A 27,978-nucleotide genomic window follows, 5' to 3' on the forward strand; every position below is an offset into this window, starting at 1 on the left:
AAGGGAGGTTATCATCTCCATCGTGTATCCCTACCAGCTTGTTGTCAAGACACTCGTTGTCGCGAACCTGCAGAACTTCGATCTATATCGTCGATGGACTCCCTGTCAGACAGTGCCACTTTTTGTTGGAAACAGGCTTGCCGTCTTCTGCTGCTCGTTTGTATCCCCCACTTGTATACTCGGGATCGGCATGTTTCCCACACGCTAACGCAACTCAGGATTTCGCCGTAGCCTTCGATGCATACTTCCGGCGTTATCGATGGTTCTCCAACGGCGTTTTGTAAGAAACTGTCTTTCCTCAGAATGGTGACGGAATGCATCACGGAACATCCCATAACGCCATGAAGGTAGAAATGCTATGGCACATGACGATAAGTCGTCAAACGTGATTCAGGCCGACCGAACTTGACGAAAGCTTCGCAAGGTTCGGTTGTGGTAGGCAACCCAGGCACCGTCTCGAAATTGCCAGATATGGCGTCGAATGTGGTAACCTTAGATTATCGAGGCCGTATCGCCATTGTTACGTTGAACAACCCCAAGAAACTGAATGCGATGACGAAGGATGGGTTCTACCAATTAGCCCGAAGTCTAAAGGAAGTAGAGAAACACGACGAGGTGACAATCACGTTGGTGACGGGTCAAGGAAAATTTTTCTCTGCGTAAGTCAAGAAAGCAGCAGCAGCAGGCCCATGTGTCCGAGCTTACTGATGGTTGGTATAGAGGTGCAGACGTGTCAGTCAGTCGGCGAACAGGACCAGATGTCGATCTCACAAGGCATGGACTACGCGAAACTGTACAAAACACTCTTTTCATCAGTCGCACTTTCTACTCACACTCGAAAATCCTGGTGACGGCTCTCAACGGACCCGTGGTTGGGGTGGCTGCAGCACTCGTGGCCTGCTCGGACTTCATCTACTGTCTCCCACATGCGTACCTTCTCACACCATTCTCGAGCCTTGGTCTGGTTTCCGAGGGAGCATCGTCTATGATGCTTGCCCGCAGGATGGGATGGCCTAAAGCAAACGAAGCGTTGGTCATGAGCAAGAGGATCCCAGCCGATGAGTTGCTGGCTTGCGGCTTTGTCAACAAAATCTTCGACATCGAGACTGGTAATGCGGAACACTTCCTAGCCGCTGTGCTGGTAGAGCTTGATGACAGGCTGGGAGCTCACCTTAACGATTCCAGTATGCTGAGCATCAAGAAGCTGGCTTCGGGTTCTTTCAGAAGAGAACTGGATGCACAAAACGTTGAAGAGGTCTTCCAGAACCTTGAGCGTCAAGTGGCAGGTATACCGCAGAAAGAGTTTGAGAAATTGCGGACAGGCCAGAAGAGGCACAAATTGTGAGACAGGCTGTACTACTCGGCGAGCCTGTTTCCAGAAAAAGTGGCACCGTCTGACGGGGCGCATACGGAAGACACAAGTCAGGGGTCGAGCTGGTTCACAGCAGCGGGTGCCTCGACAGCAAGATAGAAGCACTGTACGGTAGAGCTGATGGCCTCCTCTCTGACAAAGGCCAACGCTATGCTGTTGTGTGTGAAGGACTCTGGGATGACAATCAGGATGGTATTCATTTGAACCTGACCAGCTACAGCCGTGAGATTGTGCCACTTTTTCTCGAAACAGGCTCGTCGGTGATAGGCAACAATTCAGAAGTCGGTAAAGTTCCCATCATCGAACACCCAGTGATTAATATGGTCGTACTGGAAGAAAGCCATCACGTCGTCCTCGGGACCAGTCACAGCCATAGAATTCACCCCATTGCTGAGGAAAGGATCCGCTTCAAGACCATGGAGACAATCGAGGGGTCCCTGAGACACCGGATCTTCGTTCCCCAAACCCAGCGGCGGACCCTCCTCGGCAGCTTCACTTTGTACGACTTGCCACATGCGACAAAGCTCCAAAGCATAGCCTTCAAAATATTGGCAGGCAGTGACCTGGTCCCACTGCCAAGTTCTGAACGGTCTTGATGTACTGGCGTGCTTGTTTTTATCAAGAGCATTTTGCAACGCTTTCGAAGCCCCAATGGCTGACCTCCAGCGCTTGGACAATTGCAACAAACATTCCCGGAAGATTAAGAGGTCAGGTTGCGCAGCCTGCCAGAGACAGTTGAAAGGACGAAGAGACACAAGAACCATTGAGCATATCAGACAGAAGATGGTAAATGGTGGTGGAAGGAACTTGATTTCGTCGCGAGCAAGGAGTGTTTCAAAGATCCCGGCAGCGAAAGATGCTGCAAACACTGCTTCATGAGGGACATACTCTTTCGGAGTAGTATATCTGCTCAGCATGGAGATTGTCGTAAGATAGTGTATATGCAGTAGACGCGCATCATAGTTGTCATCCGTGGCGGTATAAGCGTTGGAAGGGTTCGTTGGCGTCAAACGCAACGCCGGCGATAATGTTCGCAGCCAGCGAAAGAGCATGCTCTCGATCTGCAATCGTTTCGATGACGGTAAATGATGTCTGGAACAGCAGTCTGTGATATCACCGAGCAAACAACATATTTCAACATAAGGTATGAATATGTCTGCCTCGCAGCGGTCATCAGGAAAGTCGCTGCGTTCCGGTGGCCGCACCTGACAGTCCTCCAGGTTAATAGCGCGAGGCCGGCCGTGGGAAGCTGATATCAAGCAATCTCGAGCCTACGCGTATTGTGTTAGGCCCGCTGTCAGATCCAGTGCTAGACGAAGAAGTGTGTCCTAGATCGAGAATGAAAAACCAATACTCACCACAAGAGACCACCATAACCTTCTTCGAAGTGCCCTGCGATTTGGTGCGGCGTCCTCTCGATGCAGGCCGATCTGGTGGGCTATTCCGACTCCGATCTTGAGCCAGAATTCGCTCGAGTCCAACGATAAATGTTCTGGACCATCAGGGTTGAACCACTGAAGCATTAAGATACCCTTGAGCACGATCAACGGATCCTTTCCTGGAGAGAGCCAGAAGAGCGTTTTAGCTCGTTGGTAGAATTGTTCTGAAGTCGCGTAAGCTGTTACCATGGGGGAAGAAGACACCCTGCTTGCGGCTAGAAAAAGACATTGAGATAGAAACATGGAGCTCTCGGTTTGGGTGGTAATCTGCACATCGTCGTGTCTCTCCAGTACTGGCGTCCAAGGATAACAGCGTCGACGGTACGAGTCTACAAGGCTGGCTCTAGCAGACTTAGCCGGGACTTCAAATGTCTTCCACAATTGGAGCGTTTGTGATGCGATGTTCGAGACGTCGTGAGGGGTAGAAGCATGGAATGCCCGAGCCGTAGTCTCGTCAATCTGTTCCTCTTCCCAGATGTAATGGTCTCTTCCGATAAATGTGGCATTTTCAGTCATGGTCGTTGATGGTGAAATCTGAGTGGCCTGGTCAATCAGTGGAACCTGATGAGTGACTTCCATTCCTGTTTGCGACTGAAAATCATCCCATTGCAAGCTAGGTCCGACAACAGTTATCGGGACCTGAGGTGCTTTGTTGGCGCCAGGACTGGCGGTCAACGGCACCTTCGATCTTATGCTGCTGGCTGCGTGTGGCAACGATTGCTGGACACGGTCATGCGATGTTAATCGGATCGGCTCCGAACCATGAGGTGTTGCGGAGGCGATCGTGTCAGAGATATCTCCGATGCTGGAATCAGCAGTAGGTGTTCGGACTGAGGTTTTCCTGGTGATTTGTCGTTTCTTTCGAGACCTTGAGACACACGGCACGAGCGCAAGTCGGCATGCATCGCATCGTGCTTGACCAGTTCGGCCTATGCAGCGGATTTTCTTTGCATGACAGTGAGCGCACGCTCGTGCAGTAGTGTCCGGCTTCATTAAGGGGCTGTTGAATGTGATCACATCATACGCTGTTGACCGCATGCTGCTGCTGATCAGGCTGTGCTTGATGAGGCTGAGACAAGAGCTTTATTAAGCCCGACGAACGTGTTTTGACAAGACACGGATGGTGCTAGGGTCACTAGGCTGAGTGATGACGAAGTAGAGGTCAGGATCACTAAGAAGTGGCGGAGATGGTCCCCCGAGGCTTTGAACAACTCGGACGATGTTGGGTTGGGGAGTTCAAGTTTCTCCAACATCCTGAAGACTTTGCCGACCAGCCGGCGGTCTTCCTGAAGGAGTACTCGTACAAGCAATGCATTGCTGTCGATCTCGTTGTGGTACCGTGTTCTCCCCGGGTATTGTGCCTGTGTTGAACGAGAATCGACTTCTCGTAGTATAAATTAGCGACAACAACCCGGAATTCATTGTTATGTGCAATGAGGATGGAGAAAGCTTAGCATATAGCTGAGCCTTTTGGCATGTACAGTAGCTCCGTAGTGGCTTTCACTTTGAGCGTCATTATACTGGTACGACGTTCATCTCGCTTCCGAACATGCAAATGCCTCTTTCGACATATAGATTTTGCTTCCATTCAGAACATCTCAATCTCCCTTTTCCATCAACGTCGCGATTCTCTTGCACCAAAACAAGTGGCTTTGAATATTGGACTTGGACCACACACGTCAATCAGTCTTCCCTCGTCCACAATGAATGCAACACATTTGGCTGCACGTCGATGTAGCTTGACCCCATTGTGTCGAGAACGCGAGTATCTTGCAGGCTTGTGACTGACATGGTGTGGAGCGAAAGGAAAGGTGTAGCTTTGCTCTTCTCCCCAACCCCGGATTACTGGCATTTAATCCGACTGGCCAAGCTGGTGAAGTGTCCGCCTCGTCGACAAGCCATACTGACACCGGCGTCGACCAGGACAAAATTGTCATGCCGGTGTCATGTATGTCCTGTTCATCTTTTCTCTGGTCCCACAGTCCATCTACCTTGCCTTCGCTTCCTCGTTCGGGGTTTTGTCAATATGTTGCTCATAGGTGTCCGAGTTCTTCGTTTTTGTTCACACCCCGTTCTTTCGCTGTATTTCTTGTGTCAAGCCTTTCTGAGCAACAATCCCCGTCACACATCACGATGCAGGTAACCACTTTTCTCCTAGCATCGCTCGCCTCTTTTGTGGCAGCGCAAACAGCCACCACTACAGCGAGCGCGTCTGCGGCATCCACGAGCTGCGCTGCTCAGAAGTAAGCAGATTTGGAACCCATCGCCGACGACTGATGCTGATCATCGTTAGCATTCTCGATGCCTGCATGTGCAACTGAGCAAGCTCAGGTCAATTCGTGCGCCCAGACTGACTATTCCTGCCTCTGTACACAGTATGGCAACCTGTTGACTTGCTACAACAATTGCCCGAACGACCCGGGCGCTACCACCGTTCAGCAGGACCGAGAGCAGTACTGCAACGCCGCTGCTGTCGATGGCAGTACGACCACGATGGGCGTTGTATCCGCCACAAATGCCTCTACCGCCGCTAGCATCATTGCAACGTCTGCTTCCATTACATCCGGAGAAAGCATTGCTTCCAGCACTGGCACAAGCTCAAGTGCTACTGCTTCCTCCACCCCTTCGCAACATAATGGGGTCACCAGGACAGAAATGGAAAATAGCTTGACTGTCGTTGCTCTCGCTGGGCTTGGCCTCGTTTTGTGAAGATCAACAACACATCATATTCCCTTCGGTTGCCGATCTAGCGCAGGGTTTGGCTTGAGTTTCCAAATGGGACATTTCGGGCGTCGTATGCGGCGAGTCGATAGTAATTGATAAATAATGTGTTCGACCCCGGTGGAGCAGGTCATTTCTTCTGGCGTGTTCGCCGTCCGGAGATCTGCTGAACGCCATCTTCCTTCGCTTCGGTTTCTGGCGCTCTCTTCTGCCCTTTCTTCACGGCAACGTTTTCCTTCGTCCCTTTCTTCTCAGGATCTCCAGCCTTTACAATCGCTTCCTGCTGCGGCAAGTCTGTTTCCGCCTCCTGTTCGTCAGCAGTTGCCACCGACTCCTCCAACCTCTTGCGCTCCTCTTCATCAAGCTGGTCCATATGTCCGAAAACATATGAGACTTTCTCCAAATCGACAGCATTAACAGCTAACCTCTTTAACACCGGCCGTACAGCTTCCAGCAGTTGCAGGTACTCTTTCTGGGTGTACTTCAGTTTGTCCGACTTCGTGTCTGGAAGAAACCAAGCATACATCTCGTCCTGGAAGAACGGGATGTGAGCTGGATCGAAGATGTTCAGAATCAAAGTTCCTGTTGCAGGTCCTATGCCTGTAAGCTTGCACGCGGCGTTCAGCGAAGCGACCACTGTCGATGTTGATGGGGGTTCAGGACTATCAGAAAAGGATAGCTTGGTGAACGCCGCAGCCGTCTGGGTTTGAACTGCTAACGGATCGTTTTTGCGCACCATGGCGGGCAGGAACGGACGAGAGTGGCCATGCGTGCTGGATTTCAGTTAGTGACCCACCAGCTTGAGTGGCAGAGGAAGGAGAGTACAACTCCTGACGCCGCTGTGATGTTTTCTGCGCCCTGAAAAGGTATACGCCCGAACCAAATCGTTATTGCATGTGAAGTGAACTTACATCTTCCATTGCACTAGCCTTTCAACAGCGTTTTTCGTGAGCCCCCCATCCTTGACATTACTGCTAGCCTTCTCATGTTTCACGTCTTTCTGACGACTGCCGATCATGTGGGCAACATTGGCCGGCAATTCCTCGAATCGCCATTTGTCGCGTTGAAGCGCGTCCGCAACTTTCTTGGGATCTTTGAGTTTGGACGTGTACACTTTCTCCACAAGCGAAGGATACAGTTCCAGAGCGACCCTAAAGCCGCCTATCGACAAGAACTGAGGTGGAGGTGCGGATGGCATATTGTCCCCCGACCAAGCAGAATAATCCGTGGACAACGAGGCGGAAAGGTCAAGGAAAGCATTGGATGAACTCACAATTTTGATGACGTGAGACGAACTTCGAGATAGATCAAAGGCTTGATGCATGACTCTCCGTAGAGTCTATGCGGTGGAGTGAATGCCTCATAGCGTAGCTGCAAATGACCTTCAATCCACTCCACGTCTGCGCCCAAAATTGGAGGTCGGTTCATGCCAACGCTGGGCTTGGATCAGTCGCAAATAAAGAACAGAAATAATCGAAGGCGCCATGGCTACGATACTACCGCGACGAGCAGGTTTCGTCTGCAAGTCATGCCAAAGATTGTGCGCACCTCAATCTAGCCGACGACAAATCGCCTTGCTAGCAAAGACTACCTCCAACGAACAACGGGTGCAGCAGAATGCTCGTCGATTTCTCTCGCAATCTGCCATACCCAGAGTCGCGCCGGCTGCAGCGCTACCTAGAGATAGAAAAATCAAGCAACCAGAACAAGACCCATCGGAAGATCCTTACGAGATCCCCTCGCAAATAGAACTCAGACAAATCGATCCTACCACAGAACTTACACGTCTGAAAGAAGCCGTGTCGCGATTGACTTCGCTTGACACCGTCCCAGATAACAGCGATGTCCTCGAGCTACTCCTTGATTGCTATCGACTGGCCAACTGCCTCGTCTTTGGCGTCAGCAAGGGTGCGAACGAAGTGTCGATGCAGCCAGGCGAAGATCTATCACAAGCAATACTGCGGGATTTGTCGGAGGACAGTTCGAATCAAGATCAAGTATTCGTACCAAACAAGGAGCTTTCAGCGCCTTTTCGAGAGAACGCCTCCAGAACAATAGCCGACCTGATATACACCCTCCTACGGGATCCGAAAGTGTACGTCTCTGACGAGGCACTCCAGATGTACGTTCGCGTCCAATGCTTGCTGGGCAAACCAGAGTATCTCCCGGAGATGTTCCATCTACACGCGCACAAGAAAATCCCACACGCCAACACGAAACCCATCACATACTCCGAGCCATGGCCGAAATTACCTAAATATGCGATCCCGCTGTCTCTTGCGGATGCGGCCTTGGAAGCCGCGATCCTGAAAAAGAACCTGCCTTTGGCCATAGCCATCATCGACACCACTGTGGCGACACCGGCATGGCGGGCACACAGGATACTCTCAAAGGCCGCTTTGCCATTGGGAGTTGTTGGCGCAACTCCCCTGGTAGCATACGCTGGTGCGGACTGGGTGGCTCATTGGCAAAATACGATGGATATCGAGATGTCAAAATATACCGCGATTGCAGGAGCACTAGCATACATCGGCACGCTTTCGACTATTGGGTTTGTTGCAATTACCACGTCCAATGATCAGATGCAGAGAGTGGTCTGGCGGCCGGGAACGAAGTTAGCCGACCGTTGGATCAGGGAGCACGAGCGAGCGTTTTATGACCGGCTTGCCCTGGCCTGGGGATTTCAGGACAAGTCCAGATGGGGCGAAGAACAAGGTTCCGATTGGCACCGGCTTAGAGACGAGTGCGGGATAAGGGATATGATATTGGACAAGACGGACCTGATGGAGGGAATGCAGTGAGCGAGCCTACAATACGGATCGTGATAATCACGAGTGGCACCAAATAATGAAAATGATTCATGGCTTGTCATTGATAGCTGTAGGAGCAACAACTATGTGTGTTTCCTCGCTCTTGCCTTGAGGGGCGCACAGATAACGTGCAACGCGCCGTATGGAATAGAGGTGCATCTTGATCGAAGCAAAAGCCGCGAGACCACTCCGAAGACATATGTAATCTAATACAATCTCTTGGGAGGGCTCATGCTGGCCTTGATGGTCAAGCTGCCCACGTTTTGCCAGCCCTTCTTCAACAAAGAGACCAAGTAGTTGATGGCCAACATGATGTTGGAGATGAGCTCATCCTCGGTCATGCCGACGTTGCCGACAGCAACACCCATGCACAAGACCTTCTTCAATTGGAACTTGATGGTGGACTTGACTTCGGTGACCTTGGCGGCCAGATCTTCGTTGTGGGAGATGGGTGTAGGGAACTTGCCGGCCTTGGACAGACCGGGACCGAGGAGACGAGGGATCTGCTTGATCAAGCTGTCGGAGGAGACGAAGGCGTCGTACTTGCGGGCGAGCTTCTTGATCAGCTTCTTGTTCTTGTTGAGCTTCTTCAAATCCTCGGAGGACATGGCGTCAATGCCGTGGTGCTTGGCTCGGTCAATGTCGTGCTGGTCACCGAGGACGCTGCAAAATGTTAGTGTTCACTCTTTCAGTTATTTCCCATCCCGTTGAAAATGACATTGAGGATTGATATTGGGTTAGGCAGGGTGGCGTACCAGATGGCCATGTTTGGTCGAGGAACAGTGGGCAGCTTGATGGTTCCGGAGAAACGCTTGTCACGCTGAGGGTCATAGTTCTTCAAGCCGATCTGGAGTTCGACGGTCTCGAGGAAGTTTCGCTTCTTCTCGTTCAAAGAGTACTCGAGAAGTTGTTGCACGTTCGTGCGCACTCCGGCTGCGAGAGGTTGTCAGTAACGGCGCAAACTGTGGTTTTCGGGAAAGACCTTACCGACTGTGATTTTGGATGCCATGATGAGGACAGTCTTCCAGAAGAATTATTTAGATTCTTATGGTGAGGCACTGCGCAAGAACGTTTGTAGAGAGGGAAAAGTCGTTGCCATCAAAGCCTGCGCCGGAAAAGAAGTGTGGTGATGCCAAGAATTTGGTCAGGCTAGGACGGGTTGGGCTTAGCGTGGGTGGCCCACGAATTTGAAGTTGAAGTTGGCTTTGGCTCGGCTCTGCTAGATGGTCATTTGCCCAAACATCTTCACGCACACTTCGCTGGAAGATGTGGCGGTGATTGAGCCACGGGCTACAGACTTCTGCGATGGAGTCATACTCCGCTATGACAGTGTCTGGTAAGCTGCCTTCCTCGCATCGCCTGCATATGAGCATGAGGATGTGAGTCACTCAAGGCACAATGCCTACTTGTTCAGGTATAAGTCTCGCAGTTTGAATTGACCATCGATCTTGTCCACCATGCATCGCACCTCTGTGGGAAGGGCCGCAAACACGATGGCTTCTTGTACTGTACACCGTTTCCGAGATGTGCCCCAGATCATGACACCCTCGTGGAGTTTTCGACACGCTCAAAGCTGTTAGACTCAGAAGTTTGAAGTCAGACCCTGAATTCTGGATCTCTGTCTACGAAAACGAAGTCAAACAGCCCGAAGAGTTCCGGCTGAACGGGTTGAGAGCCCCAAGAGCTATTCATCTTGTTTTTGCTCGAGACCTGCCCACAGGTCACGGCACCGACAATGAGCCATCGGCACTGCTGCAGGGTGACTTGCCTGGATTTGTGGTGCCCGTGACGCCAGAACCTACAGGTGTGGATGAACACTGCTAAACATCGGCCGAGCATACTATGTCAGCACTTTTCGTTGCCTTGAGAGGCCGTGGTTGCGCCCTTGAGAGGCGGCTTGTCCAAGAGGTAATGGCGAGTATCAGACAAGATGCCTCGGGGAACACTTCGATTGCGCCTTTCTGCACCACAGTTGTTGGTCATGGCAATGACTACGCCTTGACGATGTATCGAAAGCTAGGCTACAGGATGATTAATCCTGCCCATCACGGTGAAAAAGAAGGCAGGCATCATACCTGGACAATCTTGGGAATCGATATGCGGAAGAGGCATGTCCTATACACAGTCAGAGGCTCAGATGCTCAGGAGGTGTCTGGACTGTAAATGATCCACTGGGAGGCGAATCATTGACATTCTCAGGACGCGCATTGCACGAATCGAGTGATTCAGCACGTGCTCCATGATATAGCCATGAGGAATAATTGGCCGCATCTGCACAAAGTAATTAACAATGACACAGATGAGCTCCATAGTGGACGACCTCTTGATAGATGTAGCACAACTCCTTTTCCCCCTTAAACCTGTGGCCAGAGCGTTTATACGCGGCCTGAGCCGATATCAAGAGGGCCAAAAGTGCGCTAGGCCCATCTACACTCGACCTTTCACCAACGTCGCCGCTTTTGGCTTGGCGTGCTCTGTCTGGGCTGCGATTTCATCCTTGAATCTGTCCACCCCAAAGTGCCCGTCAATCCGTCCATCTCGAATCCTGAACATTAATTCCTTTCATCGACACTCTTTTCCCTGCCTCAAAATCTCGGAACAGTGTCTCACAATCCTCCTCGGTAAGCGAAATCCAAATCTGTCTGCCTATCCTAAGATCCTACTACACCGCAAGGACAAGTGGCCACACAACTACCTCCGACCTGTGAAAGGGAGATATGGGCGGATGCTTTTATATCTCAAAATGTCTCGTCTCGCACCGCGCGACATCTTAGTCCTCGCATACAGTCTTGCTGTTACCAATCTGTCGCGCGCTTTAATTGGTCTAGCTGACACATTATACCAGAACCCCTACACAACCTAAACCTCAACATTACCTGTGTCAGCTGAGTCGCGAACATGGGTCTCACATTCTCAAAGCTGTTTGACCGACTATGGGGAAAGAAGGAGATGAGAATTCTGATGGTTGGTCTTGACGCCGCCGGAAAGACCACTATTCTCTACAAGCTCAAGCTCGGTGAAATTGTGTACGTGCAACTTCCCGACATGTGATTATTGAACACAGTGCTAACTGATATAGCACCACCATTCCCACAATCGGTATGACGCGCGATGCCCAACAATACTGCCTACCGGACTGACCCCTTTATAGGCTTCAACGTTGAGACTGTCGAGTACAAGAACATCCAGTTCACAGTGTGGGATGTTGGTGGGCAGGACAAGATCCGACCTCTTTGGAGGCATTATTTCCAGAACACCCAGGGTATCATCTTCGTTGTCGACTCCAACGACAGAGATCGTATCGTCGAGGCACGTGAAGAGCTCCAGCGCATGCTGAACGAGGATGAGCTCCGTGACGCTCTTCTCCTTGTCTTCGCCAACAAGCAGGATCTTCCCGTAAGTCGCGGCGCGCGATGCTATATTTACTAGTTGCTGATCATTTATAGAACGCCATGAACGCTGCCGAAATCACAGACAAGCTTGGTCTTCACAGTCTCCGACAACGCGCCTGGGTAAGAACAATGACTCCGCCACATGATTTGATACTAACTTGCATTCAGTACATCCAATCTACCTGCGCTACTTCCGGTGATGGTCTCTATGAAGGTCTCGAATGGTTGAGCAACTCTCTCCGCAAGGCTGGCCACAACTGAGCGCTGTGTTCTTGGAAGTACTTGACGAGTGGTGTTGCAAAAATTGGTCATACGATAATCCTCTCGTCTTTCGCCTCACAAATTTGCAAGTCCATGTGTCTACGAGAAAAAAGACTACACAAGCCTGCGGTGGTTCATCCATGTGAAGGGTCACGTTCACTGCAGCCAGCTTGATCGGGTGAAAAATGCTCCAACCACGCATATGAAATGTTCATTGTTCCCGGCTTGTTACAAAGGTCACCTTGGGGGGAGTTTCTTCGATAGGTAGTTTTGTTGCGATTGCTGCGCATGCCATTGGCTTCGGGGCGGCAGGACCGACACTCTGCAAAATCGAAGCGAAAGGTTGTGAGCAGTGAATAGAATTTACTTTTCGCAAATATACTATTCTCTGCCAGGGAATAATCGTGTCTGCCTACCTGCTACTCCGTACATGCTGTGAGGAAAGCCACACAAGTGGATTTGGGCTGCGCCTGAACCGGTGCCCGTACTTTGACAGATTGTGTGGAGCAAGCGGAGGGGCCTGATTTGGTGCTATTTCTTTCCTGAAGTCCAGCGCCTGCAGTCGCATGACGAGGTGCTATTCGCTTCTCACCAACCACAAATCTCCAGAATACACCTGCACCAACGCGATATTGAAATTCCAACATTGGCAGACACGCAGCTTGCTTGCCTCCAGGCTGCTATATAAGTAGTCCTCGTGTTGGAGAGGCTTGCCGATCTTTTTGGTTACGAGCTGTTCTCCAGATGTTGAACCTCGCCGGATGCGCACCGCCTTGGTCAGAGTGATCTTTACCGGCCCGAAGAACAAGTGAAGGCTATCACATCTAAGTGACTCTTGATCCGATCTCACTCCCGGCCACACCATGCCTCCCCCTCCCCCTCCACCACCGCCGCCTCCTCCTCCTCCTCCTCCTCCTCCTCCTCCTCCACCAGGCATGGGAGGGCCACCTCCTCCGCCTCCCATGCCTGGGAATGCTCTACCTGCCGCTCCGCCAAAAGCAGTCGCCAAAGGGCGGGACGCTCTGTTGACAGATATCACGAAAGGTGCAAGGCTAAAAAAGGCTGTCACACATGACCGTTCGGCACCCGTAGTTGGCTCAACATCTGGCAGCGGTGGAGGAGGGCCTGTAGGAGGAGCACCTCCTGTACCAGGGATGAAGGCTCCCAGCAGTCTCGCACCACCAGTACCAAGTGGGAACCGAGCCCGCAGTAGCAGTGACACTGGATCAGATGCTACAGCAAGTCTCGGAGGCGCGCCACAGTTGGGCGGATTGTTTGCTGGAGGCATGCCGAAACTGAAAAAGACTCGAGGAGGAATTGCAACCGGTGCTGGACAGGACGGTGCTCATTCGGACTCCGAAACTACGCATACACCCTTTTCTCGACCTTCCTTAGCGGCCGCACCGCGTCCGCCTTCGATGCCAGCTCCTCCTATACCGGGTGGCAGACCTCCTATTGCCCCGTCCATAGACTCTGCGCCGGCAGTCCCGAGTCCGTTGGCAAACCTGAAAAAGCCTCCTCCAAGGCCAACAGCGAAGTCTTCGTCAGTGGTAAATCTTGCTGCTGGAAAACCTCCACCTCCTCCACCGACGTCGAGGAAAGTGAGTACAGCAGCACCACCGCCTGCTCCTCCTCCACCGCCACCACCTCCTGTAAGCTCGAGTCCGGCTCCTCCCTCAGCACCCCCTCCTCCGCCCTCAATAAGTCCAGCTCCGCCAGCACCACCACCTCCTCCTCCGCCCCAAGCAGCACCTTCTGCACCTCAAGCACCACCTCCGCCACGTTTTGCTGCAAGTCCAGCACCCCCTGCACCGCCACCGCCTCCACCACCAAGCAGTGCACCGTCTTTTGCTGCAGCACCACCACCTCCTCCGCCTCCTCCGGGCCCACCTCCACCACTCACCTCACCACCGACCACCAATGGCGGGGGCCCGTCACTAGCATTGAAAGCTGCATCCGCTGCCTTCGGGAGACAGCCCTCTTATGGATCATTTGAGGCACCTCCATCGCCTTCGTCGCCTGCTGTGTCGCCACCACCTTCTCGAAGGATATCACAGCTCCCAACACGATCAACTTTAGACGCCAGTGCCTATACGTTGACGAATGGAAGCTCTCTTGGGTCTCCAGGGCGAAGTGGCTCCTTCAGAGTGGAAGACTCTAGATGGAAATTCCAGGACGAGAGCCAACTACCACCCCCGAGACAGTTTACGGGAATTCCAAAAAGGTATCGAGCAGGGAGAGGAAGTAGTGTTCCTCTTGATCTTTCACAATTTGATTGAGCTGTCTACTCCAAATCGAACATTACGGACGGACTGGAAACCCTGAGTTTCGACGACCGATGCTGAACTCTGTGCGGCAAAGTACACGAGTGAAATAGCGTTACGCAGCTCCTTGACGATCGAGGTGTTTGCTCGACATTCACATATGGCTGTCAGCACTGCCGTTCATAGTGGCGCAGAGCAGCAGTTAATACTGGCACACGGTGAAAGCAGCTCCGCTAGAACGCAATAACGGGTGCCACTCTCGGTTAGCACACGGCTAAGACTCAACAAGGAAGCATAAGCAGAGGTTCGAGGCCAGCATGACGAAGATCAATCGGAAGCAGGTATTAGCACTTTGCTAAAGGTCCCTCTAGAATGGGCCATATGCATGAAGCTGAAGTCCAAGAGTCAATCTATGTAACATCAGCCACCCCAAGAGCAATAGCAGCATAGCCACCAAGCGGCGATGAGAGAAGCAATACTGGGCCACGTTCATAGGACATCCTACCTTCTTCGAGTTTCAGATCCGGATCCCAAAAGTCAGACCAACGAGAAACTTGATGTTTTCAACTTCATTTCACTTTCATGTCAGGAACATATCGATCTGAAACATTCAATGTCGAATCGTTCTTTCGCTCCATCACCAGAATCGCCTATAAAGACCTGCGTCGCGACCAATTTTTCCCTTCCATCTTTTCCCCACCCCACTCCATTGTCAGCTCGTCCGCTCAAAGGTCTCATCGTCTTCGAGTAACTGCTTATGTATGTCTTCTTCTTATGTGTATGCACCTCTGTGCTTGAAGCTAATCTCAATAGCGACGTCCGCTACTATATCACTCGGACTATCTTCACCCACTCAAAGACCGTCACTACTATCATAATCAAGATGCCAATGATATGGAGTGCGGACGCCGATGCGAAGGTATGTCATCGATACGCATCTAAGTATTCTACTTATAGTCTTGAGTACTGACCATTCTACCTAGCTGATGGCTGCCATTCTTGCCACTTCCGATATCAAGGTCAACTACGCCGCCGTCGCCACACTCATGGGACCTGGTGAGTCCATCCCTCAATTTGTACCGCACGTTTCATCTCATTTTACTTCACTTGCGGTTTGGCTCATACTGTCATCCCAAATGGCAACTTGCCTTGTCCCTACGAACCGTGGCTGAGCATCGTTAATCATGTCTTCCTTCCGCACAGAATGCACCGCTAAGGCAGTCACTCATCGCGTTGGAGCTATCAAGGCGAAAGCAAAAGATGTCGGTCTCGGCGGTCCATCTGCCAGTCCCGGTCAAACGCAAGCCACTCCACACAAACGCGGCAGAAAGTCTGCAAAGGCGGATGCCAATGATAGTGGTGATGAGGATGAAGGAGAAGAGAGTCCCACAAAGAAAACAAAGGCTACCACTACCAAGACTAAGCGCAAGGCACCCACCAACCCCGTCAAAGCGGAACCCGAAGAGCAGAAGGAGGTGAAAATGGAGCCTAGCAATGAGGCTGAAGAAGACGCCTGATCCAGAACAAGAACATTGCCGACCACATTTACTCGACATTTCTCGAAAGACCATCTTCAATCCCGGAAGAGAAGGCGTGGGCAGGGATCGTGCGAAGTTGGAGCGGGCAATCATGGATATCCATCAGGCAATGTGCTGATTGCTGAAAATGCGACGATGGTGACTCTTGGTATGTTTCTCGCCGGTCATGAAGAGATCGTCACATGTGCTGTTGGAGCTGGAATTTTTGAAGACACCGTGATAAGGGACGCCTTTCCTTGTCTTCTTGGATTTGCTTAGAGAGCTGAAGTAGCTACAGCTTCAACTATGGCTACAGAGTATCATACGACAAGACAGGGTCACACTCCTCCCTTTCATCCCTGAAGCATCAAGCATACAATCCCTTCTGCCACCACAGACATCTCTCGTTTGCAACATTGTCCGGTATTGGCCCGATGGTCGTCAGATTCAGATCCAACACCGTGGCGCTTGCACCATATGTTGGGAAAGCCGGCAGTCCTGCTCCGTTCGGATTGCTCGTGATGACAAAATTCGTGAAATACTCCTGCATGATGACCGCTAGTGTGTCGTTCTTGACGGACGCGCTCGGCCCATTGTAATATGTGTACGCAATGTCGTCGCCGTGAAGACTCGGTGGAACACTGAATATGTAATTAAATACATTGTTGTCGTACGCGCGTGCCAGGAAATTGGTATTGCACGTGAAGAATGCCTCCGTGATCATCAACTCGCTTCGCCCTGTGGGCGTGGTGTAGCCCACGGAACCGTCAAATACAGGTGGGTATAGCGTGTAGGAGATGTACTCGACCTCGGCGTCAGTGATCGTAGGGAAGTATAAGCGTAGGGTGTCTTCGAAGGATGTCTCGTTCTGGGCGAACGGGTTCATGAACTCGAGACCTTCTAGGATGTTATGGCCTGCCATGATCCTGAGAGAATGGTCAAATTGTCCGTGAAGAAGGAGTTGGCCTGGCAAAGCTGGGGCGAATGCTCCATCGACGACTGGGTTGGACGTGAACGAGCCGTATGGATATGAGCTGCCTACGAGCTTGTAGTTGGCGAGCTGAAGGTCTTGTGTCGACAGGTTTCGTGCCTCGTCGAGATTGTCGACTCCTGCGATGGTCAGGAAGGAGTTGTAGATCGATTCTTGCAGTGTGGCACTGGGGGTCATTTGGAAGCCGGGACTTTGGACTATGGCTTGCTGAAAGGGTACTGGGCCTTTTAAGCCGCCAAAGGCAGTGATTTGGTGCAGTACGCTCCCACCACCAGCTGATTCTCCTATGACTGTGACTTGGCTTGGGTCGCCGCCAAATTTGGCGATGTGTTGTTGCACCCACTCGAGAGCCAGACGTTGGTCGTAGAGACCTGCGTTCGCTGTTCCGGAGGCTTGGAATGTTGGGCCGGACAGCCAACCCTGATGAAGTGGTTAGTGGGGACTGGACGATTGGAAAGGACGTGGAAGTCTGAACGTACGAAGGCTCCAAGGCGGTAGTTCAGTCCTACCCAGACTATGCCATCGCCGCCTTGAGCCTGACTTGCTTTGATGAGGCCTGCGGCAGATGGGCTGTAGAGCGTCTTGGATCCGAGGGTGTATCCTCCTCCGTGAATCCATACCATGCTGTTGGCTTGGTCAGCTGGATCATGAATTCGACAAGAATCGAGTGCACTCACACTGGTACCCCTGGAGCCTGACCAGCCGCCTCGAAGATGGTTTGAGGGACCATCACGTCGAGAAACAGGCAGTCCTCCGTGGCTGTAGGATCGGCTGGTGGCGTTGCTGCGAGTGAAGGCACTTGATACCCTGCGGAGATGTTGAAAGCAAGCCGTACCGTTGACCACCCAGTCTGCCGTGGAGGCTGTCCAGGCTGGTATTGCCTGGAAGCACGTCACAGCTGTAGAGCCATCGTTGAATATCTTGCTGTCATTCGTGCTTGGGGGAGCAGGCGCTGAGAAACGCAGTTGTCCCACTGGTGGCGCGCCATAACGCACATTTGAGAAGTTGTAGTACTGCCCAGATTCCTGAGTGGGTTTCAGTGTTTGTGCTTGATGCTGGCTCTGCTTGAAGGCATTTTCTACTCACGTTGAATGTTGCCTGATGCAATTCGTAGCCAAGATCTACTACGGGTAGAGGTGCCTGAGCAGCAACACCGAGGATGCTGCCTGCAAGGAGCAAGACTTTCGAACCCAACATATTTACCTAGCTGTCGACAGGAGCAGCTTGAAGGTGAAGGGTCCAGAGAGCAATGTGAGGACGGGAAGTGTGTGAGAAGCCATCAGAATTGAGGCGAAGCGTTTTCTACACCTACCTTGCGATTCCTGTAGTCATGCTACCCAACTCTGGGGTCACTCCATGCATCGGCAATGTGTAAGGCGGGGTAAGGCGGTTGTACAAGAGCAATATGTTCCTTCCTTTCGCCATCTAGCTGATTGCATCTTCGTCGCTCCTCGCGAATCGGTAGAGACGAAAAGCATTAGTAAATCTTAGGCGATTCCTGATTTGGGTGATTTGATGGATGATGCCGAGTATATTCGAAACATCTGGTCTGGCGCTCGATTGTGGTTGACAGACGCAGTTTTTAGGCCATTATTATGCCCTGTCACGTGTCTCGCAGACCAATATGCCTGATCTATTCGCGGTCTGACGGACGTCTCATCTGATAGGCCAGCCTATAGCATGATCGTGACCGTGATACCCCTTAACCCATGACCACCTCACTCCTTCATGGTTTCTTCTACAAAGCTTTCCCTTCTTCGAACTTGCAGGCTACCAGATCTTGAAGGACATGACAAGCGGGGACTCCACAGAACTAGTCACTGCAAACTCTACAACGGTGGATGGCCAAGTCTCCGGTGGACGAGACTAACGGACGTCCGGTGGACTGGTCGACGTGAACCACTCCCTCCAGACTCCCCAAGGTCCATTGCAGAAAGGACCATTCGCTCTGGGGCACCACAGATCTCCCCTCGATGGCTAGGTACACCCCGTGCTCTGGCCCACATGGCCAGGGCAGCCTCAGGTATTTAAATGTGACTATTGCCCCTGCTCGAGGACCTCTTAGATCTTGTCCAGAGTTTGTTCAAACAGCAATTCTACTTCGCCCTATTCACTGTCATGGCAAGCCACACGCCAGAGACCAAGATGGCAGCAGACAATGTCCCTGACGATAGGGTCGAGTTCGTCATGAAGGAGGGTTTAGACGACGACGCTGCCCTCCAATTCACCCCAGCACAGGAGAAAAAGATCGTCCGCAAGATCGACCTACGTCTGGCTGTGACGCTTGGGGCCCTCTATTGTATCAGTCTTCTCGATCGGACCAACCTTGGCTCTGCTTCGATTGCTGGGTATGCATTCACTCTTCTGCTCCCTCAACTTTTACCTCTAACTGTCCAATAGAATGCAGACAGGTCTGGGCATGAATGCGAAGAATAATGCCTACACCATTGTTTCTCTCGTCTTCTTCATCTCGTACACTCTTTTCCAAGTGCCTGCGGTTGTCCTCATACGCACAGTCGGACCGCGCAATTTTCTCACTTTCATCGTCCTGGCCTGGGGCGCAGTTATGATCGTAAGTCAAGGAGGGACATGTCCCAGAAGGCTTCCTCTAACCTGGAAATGTACAGGGGTTCGGATTCGTTCCGAGCTGGGAAGTCATGTGTGTGCTTCGAATTATTCTAGGCGCGCTAGAGGCAGGTTGTAAGTGACAAATTCCTGATATCTTGGTCTTGCCACTGTTACTGTCTTCATTTGCGTGTGGACGCTGACATCGTCTTCGAACGAATCCAGTTTATCCTGGATGTGTCTATCTTCTCTCCACCTGGTATCCTCGATTCGACTTGCAGAAACGCAATGCCCTGTTCTACTTGATCGGCAGCATGGCCGGAGGCTTCGGTGGAATCTTGGCCTACGGGCTGATGCAGATGGATGGCCTCGCGGGCCTCTCGGGCTGGAGATGGATCTTCATTGTAAGTTGCGTGCCAACTTCATTCTCGTTAGGAGCTGACGGTGGCCTCTTCTCAGATAGAAGGGATTGTGACGTGCCTGCTCGCCTTTGTCGCTTACTTCATCATTGTTGATTTCCCAGAGGATTCCCCAAAGTCCTGGCATTTCCTCAACGAGGCAGAGGCAGCTTGGGTTGTTGCACGAATCGAGAAGGACCGCTCAGACACCTTGCCTGACAAGTTCTCCGTCGGCAAATACCTCAGAAACGCGCTGGACAGCAAAGTATGGGCATTTGCCTGGCTCACTATGCTGACGACGACGAATTCATACGCTATCGCTTACTTCCTGCCCATTATTCTTCTAGACGGAATGGGCTTCTCCATTGCCGAGGCACAGTGCCTGGTGGCACCTCCATACGTTATGGCTGCCATTGTGATGTTCGTCCAAGCCTATTTTGCGGACAAATGGCGGATGCGTGGAGTGGTGGTAGCTGGAAATGCTCTGCTAGGTAGGTTCTCTGGCTTCGTGATCCATACGGCATTTCTGACTTGCTTATAATAGGTATTCTTGGGCTCGCTCTTCTGGGCTACGTCCATACCCCTGGCGTTCGCTACTTCGGTGTCTTCCTAGCTACAACAGCAGGTGAGTGTCGCCTCCATGCGAGAAGCACTGTAAGAAAACAATGGCTAATCCAAGCATCCAGCCAACGCAAATTGTCCAGCATTACTCACCTACCAAGGGTACGTCTTCTATATTTAACACAATGGTGTAGCTACGCTAACGGCCTATCAGAAACAACATTCGTGGTCAGTGGAAGAGAGCCCTGGCATCAGCAACTCTCGTCGGAGGCGCTAGCATTGGCGGTATCATTGGAACAACCGTCTTCCGTGCCAAAGATGCCCCGAACTACCGCCCGGGCATTTTGACCTGCATGCTCGCGAACGTCTTGATCGTGATCATTGTTATCGCGCTGAGCCTCAAATTCCACCGAGCTAACAAGAGGGTTGATAATGGTGGGAAGCCTATTGAAGGACTTCAAGGCTTCAAATACACCCTCTGAAGAGTTGAACTTTTGGAGCAGCGAGAGTGGTCACTGGTGATCCAGAATGTTACTGTGCGGGTTCCCTGTCAGTCTGGCCACCGCGTGAAATTTCCCCAGGTATCGAGGTGGTGGTTTTCGGAACAACCCAACGAATGTATGGGCCCAAGTCCAGCCTGTGCTCAAAGTCACATAGAATCCTGAATATTTGGCTCGGCCAGGGCGTTCGGATTTTGGGGGATGCACCTGATCCCCCTGGCGTGGTTAGCCTCGTCCACCGGACATAGTAATGTCTCCACTCTATGTAATGTATCGAGGAAGTTTTTCATGGCCAAGGCTTTTGAACGGTCCTCCTCCTGACAAGTCATTCGCCCGCAAATGGACAACCAGCAAGCCTGTTTCCAGAAAAAGTGGCAGGGTCTGACGGTTGTTCCTCTCCAGGTGCAAATAGACAATGCCCCTCATTGTCAGTCTGGAGTCCTTCGCACACTAGAATATACCTTTGGTCTTGACGGGATGAAGACCGTCAGCTCCGTCGTACAGCGCTCCAGTCTTGCCGTCAAGGCACCCACTATTGTGACCGTGCTTGACTTCGAACTCATGTTGTCGATGTACGCCCTGTCAGACGGTGCCACTTTTTCTGAAAACAGGGTCGCCATGTCGCGATGGCCAAGGCACTAGCGATGCTGGCCTCAACGACAGTGGTGTGTGTGTTGCAGGCTTCCCCGCGTCCTCGCTTCTGTGGCATGCCTGCCCGGACCCCAGCACAGAGTACGAGCCAAATATACGCCCCAAGTTCTGTGGCGGACCTTCTCGTGAGTACTGAGTAAACTTCTTGGTCTTCTCTTACCATTCCACCGGACTTCGTTCCATGAAACAGGTGCCATTGCTTAGCCGCAATTGTTGTTCACTTGATGGATCCTACGCAACGCTCCAGTAGACTTTCATGGGCCTGCGGCCGATGTCGCCGTCAGAAACTCAAGGTATCTATATCCCCAACTAGTCCTGATGCCGTCAATGTCTGGTGGATGTTGACCACAAGACCTCCAGTGTGATGTCCAAAAACCATGCACGTTATGTGTAAGAGCTGGTGCCAAATGTGAGCCGCAGTCAGGAGCTCAGGGCTCTTCTTTGAAACGCAAGAGATCGACTTATTCAGATGTGGACCGTGGGGCAGAAGTGACAACGCCGTCAACTGCTTCGGAGGATGTGCAACATCATGTCCGGCTCTTACCTAGAATCCCGGGTGCGAGCCCATCAGACCATGTTGCCTATCCAGCCGGTTCTTCCCATGTCGATGGTTCTAGCCTCGATATCGCGCAAACCACAGCGGCAAGTCCTGATGAAAGTCGACAATATGGCGCCAACGAGTCCACAATGGGGTTTGCAAAATTCGTGCTTGGAGAGGACGATGAGAACGACTCGCCAGTCAATGGACAGCTTCCGGGTGACGCACGGCAGTCAGATACGGATGAACAGACATTCCCTTGGATTTCGACCCGCTGGCCTTCACCGAGCGTCCTTCAAGTCGCTGTGGATGCTTATTTCGACCGGGTGAACTGGTACATTCTGCTCTTCCACCAACCTTCCTTCACAGTTCGGGCCCAGAACATTGTCCAACCATCTGCGTGGAGACGAGACGGACTCTGTGAAGTGCTACTCGTGGCGGCAGTCGCAGCTTTTGGGTTGCGATGTGTCCAGCACGACAAGACGTGGAAAGGACATCGCGTGTTGGAGGCTCATTCCGTGACAGCTAGTTCAGTCGTTGCCGACTTGATGTCGCAGATCGGGACGCACTTTTACGAAATCATGCTGGAGTCACGAATCGAAGCATATCAGATCTGCATGTTGTTAACGACGTATCATGTTTACTTTGGATCGTCAAACTTTGCCTGGAATGTTTCTGGAGTGTCCAGCCGAACGGCATATGCACTTGCGCTTCATTGCGACAAAGCACGAAACACCGATGAGATTGCTCGAGAAGTGGGCAACCGGTGCTGGAATCATTTGGTTGTAGCCGACCAATTCTCAACCATGATACTCGGACGCCCAGCTTCGCTCGATCCTGCTTTTGCGCAATTCCGGATGCTCACCGAGTTGGATGATACCGAGCTCCCAAGCAGCACAGCAGCACTTCCAATATTACAAGAGGACGAGCGCCCCGTCTCCTTTCTGACCTACCACACTCTCAAGTTTGAGATTTATCACATCATCCGACAGACGTTGCAGAGTTTCAAGGTCCTGCAACTGCCGAGTCCAGCCTCTGTTCAAGATTTGAAGGCTTTCATTCAGGTCGTGAACACCACAGAAGACAGATTGAAGCAGTGGCATGAGAATCTGCCGGCAGTTTTCAAACCTTCACAATGGTCAGCGGAGGATCCCTGGAATGTTCTTGAACTTGAACGATGCACTCCGGAGGAACGCAGTGTTAGGAGGAAATTGGGGTTGCAAGGCTTTATCCTCCAGCTTCTACATGATGCCGCCAGGGTGTGGGCTCATCGACCTCTGTTGAAACTCCGGATATCCCTGTCTCCAAACCAGGACAAGATCCCGCTTGATGACCTTCCTGACTCCCTAGGCACCTCAGTACGAGCGGCATTGCGGATGTCGGGCATCCCAGTAAACGAGTTCGAGGGTCACGTTGCACAATCGTTTGTGCTCATGCACCTTTTTACCGCCGGGATCATCCTGTGCATCGCGCCAACTTGTCAACCATACAGTCAAGTGGCTGGGGAAGCGAAGGCGGGGGTGCTGAGGATCATCGCCGCCTGTAGGGCTATCAAAGACGACAGCAAAATCGCAAAGCATACCGATCAAATGCTGACGAGACTTTACAAGAGAACAATGGAACGTGAGATGGAAAATGCTCTACGAGTCTCAGACACAGGCAGACCCAAGGATCGTATCGGCCAGACGGTTGCAGGAAGGCAATTTCAAGACAATCATGCCGCCCCTCAGTCACACCGGAGAGGCTACACGACGCCGCAGGCAACTTCTCAAGTGGACATGGAGGCCGCGACCGCAGCCACAGTACAAAGCGAAACGCCATCTGGCTTGGACTACCAAAATGCCAACCGTGCCGATGAGTGGCCTGACGAATCTGTAGTCTCATATTTGCAGTTTGAGTCGCTTCACCACGCAGACAGGACGGACTTCCATGTCGATGAACACATTGATGAAGCATATGGTGCTTTTGAAGAAAGTGAGTGTAATCCAGTCTTTCGATCCATAAAGATCGTGCGTTCGAAAGGAGTGTCGACGTGTTGGACCGCTGCTGACATCATTGCCTCATAGTGTTCAACCTCGATTTCGGCCAATTTCCCTTCCAACCTTGATCTAGCCAGTCAAGCATAATGTACACCCACAAGTGCGGTAGAGCACCCAGGATAACCTAGTCAGACGCAGGAATACCTTTCTAACCCTCTCAAATGACCGTGGATGGGGTCAGGATAGTAACCACTCGCAACAATGTTGCGCTCGTAGACTGTGGACGAAAAGAAATTCTTATGTTTCCGATGTAGCCTCGACTGGCGACTTATCGTCTCTCTGGGCGCTCTCTACCGGCCTGTCACGGGCTTGTTGTTGAGCGTAATGCATGGTGGCTGATCGCCCTTGATATGCCTCCCGACCAGCGGGACGACCGATGACTGTCCCTGGCCGGGGTTTGGTGCGTTGTTGATACTCTTGAAATTCTTCATCCATGCCCGCTGCTGCGCGACCTATACAACAACATTTGCACATCCAGGTCAAGGGGAAACCATTATCGCGTACATAATCGGACGCTGAATAATTATGTTGCGATTTCATGATGTGAGGAGATTTGACCAGCCAGGGGTGGTTGAAGACGGCATAGAGATTGAGGATTGTGGTGTGACAATTGCCTGGTGTTGTGATGTTTAACAGTTTAAAGTCTTCGAAAATCGCTCATCCCTTTTTGTGGGGAGAAGGTCCATCTCTAACAGTGATCAGGCCCCCGACACGTGCCCCTATAAGCACTCGTAAAATGCCTGGTCTCCCGGGAGATCAAAGGGCGTGGCTGCTTTTGCAAGCGCCATCTAGTGGAGAGGCACGTGCCCGGCCTTACTAAGTCACTCGTGGTCAGTCTACCTCTTCTCTGGCCACAAACCAGCAAGAACTTCGACAATAACCATGCATTCTGTTTCCAACGACGACACTCTTTGCCATAATGTAGGTGCAGACGATGAATTCGAATCCATCATCGTGAATGACTGTCCACAATTATTCCATCCCCTAGCCTTTGCTGGGTGAAAGTGGTCTTGAGCCCACTTTTCATCTTACAGCTGTGTTGTCGAGTCCCAGACTCTGGTGCAGGTGTCCATTGTACGAAAATGAGAGCTGGAAAGAGTATGGCTACTTCATTCGGAAGGTATCGATGTCTTTAGGTGGCAAGGAGTATCACCTGTTGCAGTCTGATGTGTTCTGAGTCTGGACCTCGCCGGTAAGTGGTGGTGGTATGATCTGTCAGGCGCTGCAGATCAGTAGTAAGTATCACACCACAGCCTGGCCTGCCCAGTGCGTGCAAACTCCATGAAGTGCCTCAGAGTACAAAAGACACCAAAATTGCTACAGCTTTCGATGGAATCATTATTCATTCATCATCTTACTACTCTCAAGATACCTTCCTGAACCATTCATCAAGGTAGTACGAAACCAACAACTCAACTCAAAAACCATCCTCATCTCAAACATCTTCTCAACCCCTTTTCAAACAGCACCAAAAATGGCAGGTCTACGAATGTGGAAACCATGGACCGTCCCCATGTCAAGACAACATCTACAACAAGCCGGCTTCTTCACCGCATTCCTCTGGCCCATGGCAGTATTCACATGGGCTATGCAAGATCCAGCAAGTGTCAATGAAGCAAGGCTAAGAGCTGAACGGCGGCGAGCCTGGATGGGAAAATAAACGGCCTCATGGACGAATCTTGATATTATGACCACCAGCGAGGATCGGAAGCATATGAACACATCACATCATGCATCGGCGTTGAAGGGATTGCTACAGCAAGGGCTGGAGGATGGAAGGACGACTTCACCCCGTCAGGGAGGAGACGAGGCACGGCGTCGCCTCAATAGAGTGCCCCATACGGTGCGCACAATGCATATATGCTGGAGCCAAATCACAGCAAAGACGGATACCCGGGCAAGACCATTCATGTATATATTTGCCTTCGGTCTGTTCAATTGAAACGTTGCAAAACCTGAACTTGTTCAAATTCCATTTCGTTTGCCTGACACAACCGTCGGCTGTTCCATTTAATCCGAGCGATCTCTCATGACAGGCGCGGGCCGTGGTCCTACTAAGCCCCAGTGGCCCTTAAGATGTGCCCTGTGCAGAAAGATCCAATCACGCCACCGGATGATTGTCCCCGAACTCATTACAATACAAACACGCCTGGACGACCTGTATCAAAGCCCGTCTTCACCCTCGATATGTCTATAGTTGGGCTGAAATCCTATCAACATTTGGCGCCCGAAATCCCGTTGCAGCACCTTCGGGCAGATCCATGCCCCAGACCAGCCGGCAATCCCAATTGATCCTGTCACGATCCTTGACAGCCACAGCTCGTTCACGAACCTTGACAATGTTTGGAAGGTGGAACTCGCCAACATTTCCTTCACCCTCGAGTACCCAGCGTCGTGCAATTTCGCCGGCAATGGCATCCCCATCCCTCTCCGCATCAAGTGCCAGCAGCACACCGGAGACAATCCAGGCGAGACTGAACATGAGCTGGCGTCCCATCGCCAGCGCGCTTACCACATCGTCGCGCTTACTGTCCAGTGTGCGCCCGAACTCCCTCCAAGCCTGATCCAGGGCACTCTTCAACTCGGCATCTCTGATCTGTGAAGTCGCTTGCTGAACCCATTCACCGAACGCTCCCAGATGTCGTCCGTTTTTGTTCAATAGGTGCCGAACAACCTCACTGCTTAGGACATTCGTGGTGCCTTCCCATGTCATGTTGGCGGCAGTGTCGCGCATGAGTCGTGAAATGTTGAACTCCGGTTCCTCCGGTTCATCCATGTATCCGACGCCGCCCATAGCTTCTTGACATTCTTGCAGAGCGAGGGTGCCAGTTTTGCAAATGACGGCCTTGGCCGTCGCGGTCAGAGTCCGTAGGATGATTTCGGTCTTCTCGGTTGAGTCCGGTAGCGGCACGTATCCATTCTGTCGGACTCCTTCGTGAGGAAAGCCATTATCAACGAAACTCAGAAGAGAAGTGGTGAAGAAAGCGAGTTGCAGTGCGCCTCGATGCTTGACCTCCATGGTTGCCAAGAGACGTAGATGCATCGGAAGCGTCCACAAGGGCTGGTCCATCGTGCTTCGAGCTTTGGCGAAGTTCTTAGCAATGGCCATGCCACGACGCCAGCACGAGAGTGCCGTGATGAAGTTGTGGGTTCTTGTGACGTTGAGGAGGAGGGCGATGGTGGCGATCCCCCGATCGAGAGGGCCGACCAGGTGTGCTCTGACGTTATCGAGCTCCAATTCTGCGGTTGGGAGTTCTTTGGTGCCCATCTTAGTCTTGAGGCGATGGATTCTGATACCGTTGGTCACTTGCTGCTTCTTGCCGTTGACGACGACTGTCTTCCTCGCCGGTGCAACGAAAAGACTCAGTTGGCCGGACTCGGTCTTGGCCAACATGAACGCCATGTCACAGTCTGTTGCAGATGAGAAGAACTTGAAGCCGGAGACGAGATAGCCTCCGTCTTCGATTGAGCCATACCTGCCTGTTTTATTGGGCGGAGGCGAGTAGATTGCTACAGTTTCCGAGTTTTGTACATCGCTACCACCAGGCCGTTCAGTCATCCATTGCGACGAGATCCAATTGTCCTGCCGTGCAGTAATAAGGCGATAGAGTTCGTGAAAGGGGTGGTCATCTGGTAAGGACGGCAGCTGTTTGCCTATCAATCGTCCCGCACCACTGGTCATTGAAACAGGGCATGAGTATACTGCTGATGACGCCGAAAATGTGTAGTTGCTGAGCTTGTCAGAGCATGCCTGGGAGGTTCGGCCAAGTCCAACTTACAATGCATGTTGCACGATTCTCCGGTACTGCTTGAACTCTTCCTCATAGCCGAGAGATATCACTCTGCGTGATAAGTCAGTTAGTTGATTCCCTGAGAGAGACAAACAGATTACCCGTTTCTCGACCCCCATTTGCCCAACTCCTTCCACCCGTGGGCCGTCACCAAGCGGTCATAAGGGT

At 51.8% G+C, this 27,978-nt stretch overlaps 13 protein-coding genes across 13 annotated transcripts; 8 read left to right on the forward strand and 5 right to left on the reverse strand.

Moving 5' to 3' along the window:
• Positions 1-20: 20 nt before the first annotated feature.
• Positions 21-1,387, forward strand: EDD37DRAFT_690401 (ClpP/crotonase-like domain-containing protein). Its single transcript, XM_062819996.1, has 2 exons — positions 21-659; positions 721-1,387. Exons 1-2 carry the CDS (start codon positions 472-474, stop codon positions 1,343-1,345), a joined length of 813 nt encoding a protein of 270 aa, XP_062675686.1. The 5' UTR covers positions 21-471; the 3' UTR covers positions 1,346-1,387.
• A 109-nt stretch (positions 1,388-1,496) lies between these two features.
• EDD37DRAFT_67767 (uncharacterized protein) lies at positions 1,497-4,067 on the reverse strand. The gene is made up of 2 exons (XM_062819613.1): positions 2,731-4,067; positions 1,497-2,643 (listed from the first exon to the last, which is right to left on the reverse strand). The coding sequence occupies exons 1-2, from the start codon at positions 3,847-3,849 to the stop codon at positions 1,648-1,650; spliced, it is 2,115 nt and encodes a 704-aa protein (XP_062675687.1). The 5' UTR covers positions 3,850-4,067; the 3' UTR covers positions 1,497-1,647.
• Positions 4,068-4,853: 786 nt separating this feature from the next.
• On the forward strand, positions 4,854-5,591 carry EDD37DRAFT_67765 (uncharacterized protein). Its single transcript, XM_062819612.1, has one exon. The coding sequence runs from the start codon at positions 5,113-5,115 to the stop codon at positions 5,518-5,520; it is 408 nt and encodes a 135-aa protein (XP_062675688.1). The 5' UTR covers positions 4,854-5,112; the 3' UTR covers positions 5,521-5,591.
• EDD37DRAFT_67772 (ADA HAT complex component 1) lies at positions 5,592-6,801 on the reverse strand. Its single transcript, XM_062819615.1, has 2 exons — positions 6,444-6,801; positions 5,592-6,305 (listed from the first exon to the last, which is right to left on the reverse strand). Exons 1-2 carry the CDS (start codon positions 6,728-6,730, stop codon positions 5,663-5,665), a joined length of 930 nt encoding a protein of 309 aa, XP_062675689.1. The 5' UTR covers positions 6,731-6,801; the 3' UTR covers positions 5,592-5,662.
• Positions 6,802-6,855: 54 nt separating this feature from the next.
• Positions 6,856-8,458, forward strand: EDD37DRAFT_617857 (uncharacterized protein). The gene has a single exon (XM_062815771.1). It carries the CDS (start codon positions 7,017-7,019, stop codon positions 8,331-8,333), a length of 1,317 nt encoding a protein of 438 aa, XP_062675690.1. The 5' UTR covers positions 6,856-7,016; the 3' UTR covers positions 8,334-8,458.
• EDD37DRAFT_671537 (60S ribosomal protein L10a) lies at positions 8,433-9,351 on the reverse strand (the record flags this gene model as incomplete). Its single annotated transcript, XM_062819415.1, has 3 exons — positions 8,433-9,005; positions 9,098-9,275; positions 9,330-9,351. 3 exons carry the CDS (start codon positions 9,349-9,351, stop codon positions 8,549-8,551), a joined length of 657 nt encoding a protein of 218 aa, XP_062675691.1. The 3' UTR covers positions 8,433-8,548.
• Positions 9,352-11,239: 1,888 nt separating this feature from the next.
• Positions 11,240-12,441, forward strand: EDD37DRAFT_68454 (ADP-ribosylation factor; the record flags this gene model as incomplete). The annotated part of the gene is made up of 5 exons (XM_062819877.1): positions 11,240-11,368; positions 11,422-11,441; positions 11,494-11,738; positions 11,789-11,854; positions 11,903-12,441. Coding segments are annotated over 5 exons (553 nt in total), but the record flags the coding sequence as incomplete, so codon positions are not given.
• On the forward strand, positions 12,440-14,558 carry EDD37DRAFT_69051 (uncharacterized protein). Its single transcript, XM_062819999.1, has one exon. It carries the CDS (start codon positions 12,859-12,861, stop codon positions 14,272-14,274), a length of 1,416 nt encoding a protein of 471 aa, XP_062675693.1. The 5' UTR covers positions 12,440-12,858; the 3' UTR covers positions 14,275-14,558.
• A 530-nt stretch (positions 14,559-15,088) lies between these two features.
• EDD37DRAFT_67814 (uncharacterized protein) lies at positions 15,089-16,017 on the forward strand. Its single transcript, XM_062819632.1, has 3 exons — positions 15,089-15,178; positions 15,243-15,315; positions 15,463-16,017. Exons 1-3 carry the CDS (start codon positions 15,143-15,145, stop codon positions 15,774-15,776), a joined length of 423 nt encoding a protein of 140 aa, XP_062675694.1. The 5' UTR covers positions 15,089-15,142; the 3' UTR covers positions 15,777-16,017.
• EDD37DRAFT_671543 (Alpha/Beta hydrolase protein) lies at positions 15,961-18,302 on the reverse strand. The gene is made up of 5 exons (XM_062819417.1): positions 17,854-18,302; positions 17,603-17,792; positions 17,445-17,550; positions 17,247-17,391; positions 15,961-17,187 (listed from the first exon to the last, which is right to left on the reverse strand). The coding sequence occupies exons 1-5, from the start codon at positions 17,962-17,964 to the stop codon at positions 16,144-16,146; spliced, it is 1,596 nt and encodes a 531-aa protein (XP_062675695.1). The 5' UTR covers positions 17,965-18,302; the 3' UTR covers positions 15,961-16,143.
• A 610-nt stretch (positions 18,303-18,912) lies between these two features.
• On the forward strand, positions 18,913-20,773 carry EDD37DRAFT_645545 (phthalate transporter; the record flags this gene model as incomplete). Its single annotated transcript, XM_062817640.1, has 8 exons — positions 18,913-19,115; positions 19,168-19,339; positions 19,395-19,467; positions 19,558-19,736; positions 19,792-20,221; positions 20,275-20,355; positions 20,417-20,453; positions 20,506-20,773. The coding sequence occupies 8 exons, from the start codon at positions 18,913-18,915 to the stop codon at positions 20,771-20,773; spliced, it is 1,443 nt and encodes a 480-aa protein (XP_062675696.1).
• A 777-nt stretch (positions 20,774-21,550) lies between these two features.
• On the forward strand, positions 21,551-24,366 carry EDD37DRAFT_69273 (uncharacterized protein). Its single transcript, XM_062820049.1, has 3 exons — positions 21,551-21,735; positions 21,803-23,954; positions 24,047-24,366. Exons 1-3 carry the CDS (start codon positions 21,667-21,669, stop codon positions 24,085-24,087), a joined length of 2,262 nt encoding a protein of 753 aa, XP_062675697.1. The 5' UTR covers positions 21,551-21,666; the 3' UTR covers positions 24,088-24,366.
• A 1,615-nt stretch (positions 24,367-25,981) lies between these two features.
• On the reverse strand, positions 25,982-27,934 carry EDD37DRAFT_617877 (acyl-CoA dehydrogenase/oxidase C-terminal). The gene is made up of 2 exons (XM_062815772.1): positions 27,799-27,934; positions 25,982-27,750 (listed from the first exon to the last, which is right to left on the reverse strand). The coding sequence occupies exons 1-2, from the start codon at positions 27,927-27,929 to the stop codon at positions 26,211-26,213; spliced, it is 1,671 nt and encodes a 556-aa protein (XP_062675698.1). The 5' UTR covers positions 27,930-27,934; the 3' UTR covers positions 25,982-26,210.
• Between the last annotated feature and the right edge of the window lie 44 nt (positions 27,935-27,978).

Source organism: Exophiala viscosa (genome assembly GCF_022695815.1).
Source record: "Exophiala viscosa unplaced genomic scaffold EDD37scaffold_1, whole genome shotgun sequence".
Classification (NCBI taxonomy): domain Eukaryota; kingdom Fungi; phylum Ascomycota; class Eurotiomycetes; order Chaetothyriales; family Herpotrichiellaceae; genus Exophiala; species Exophiala viscosa.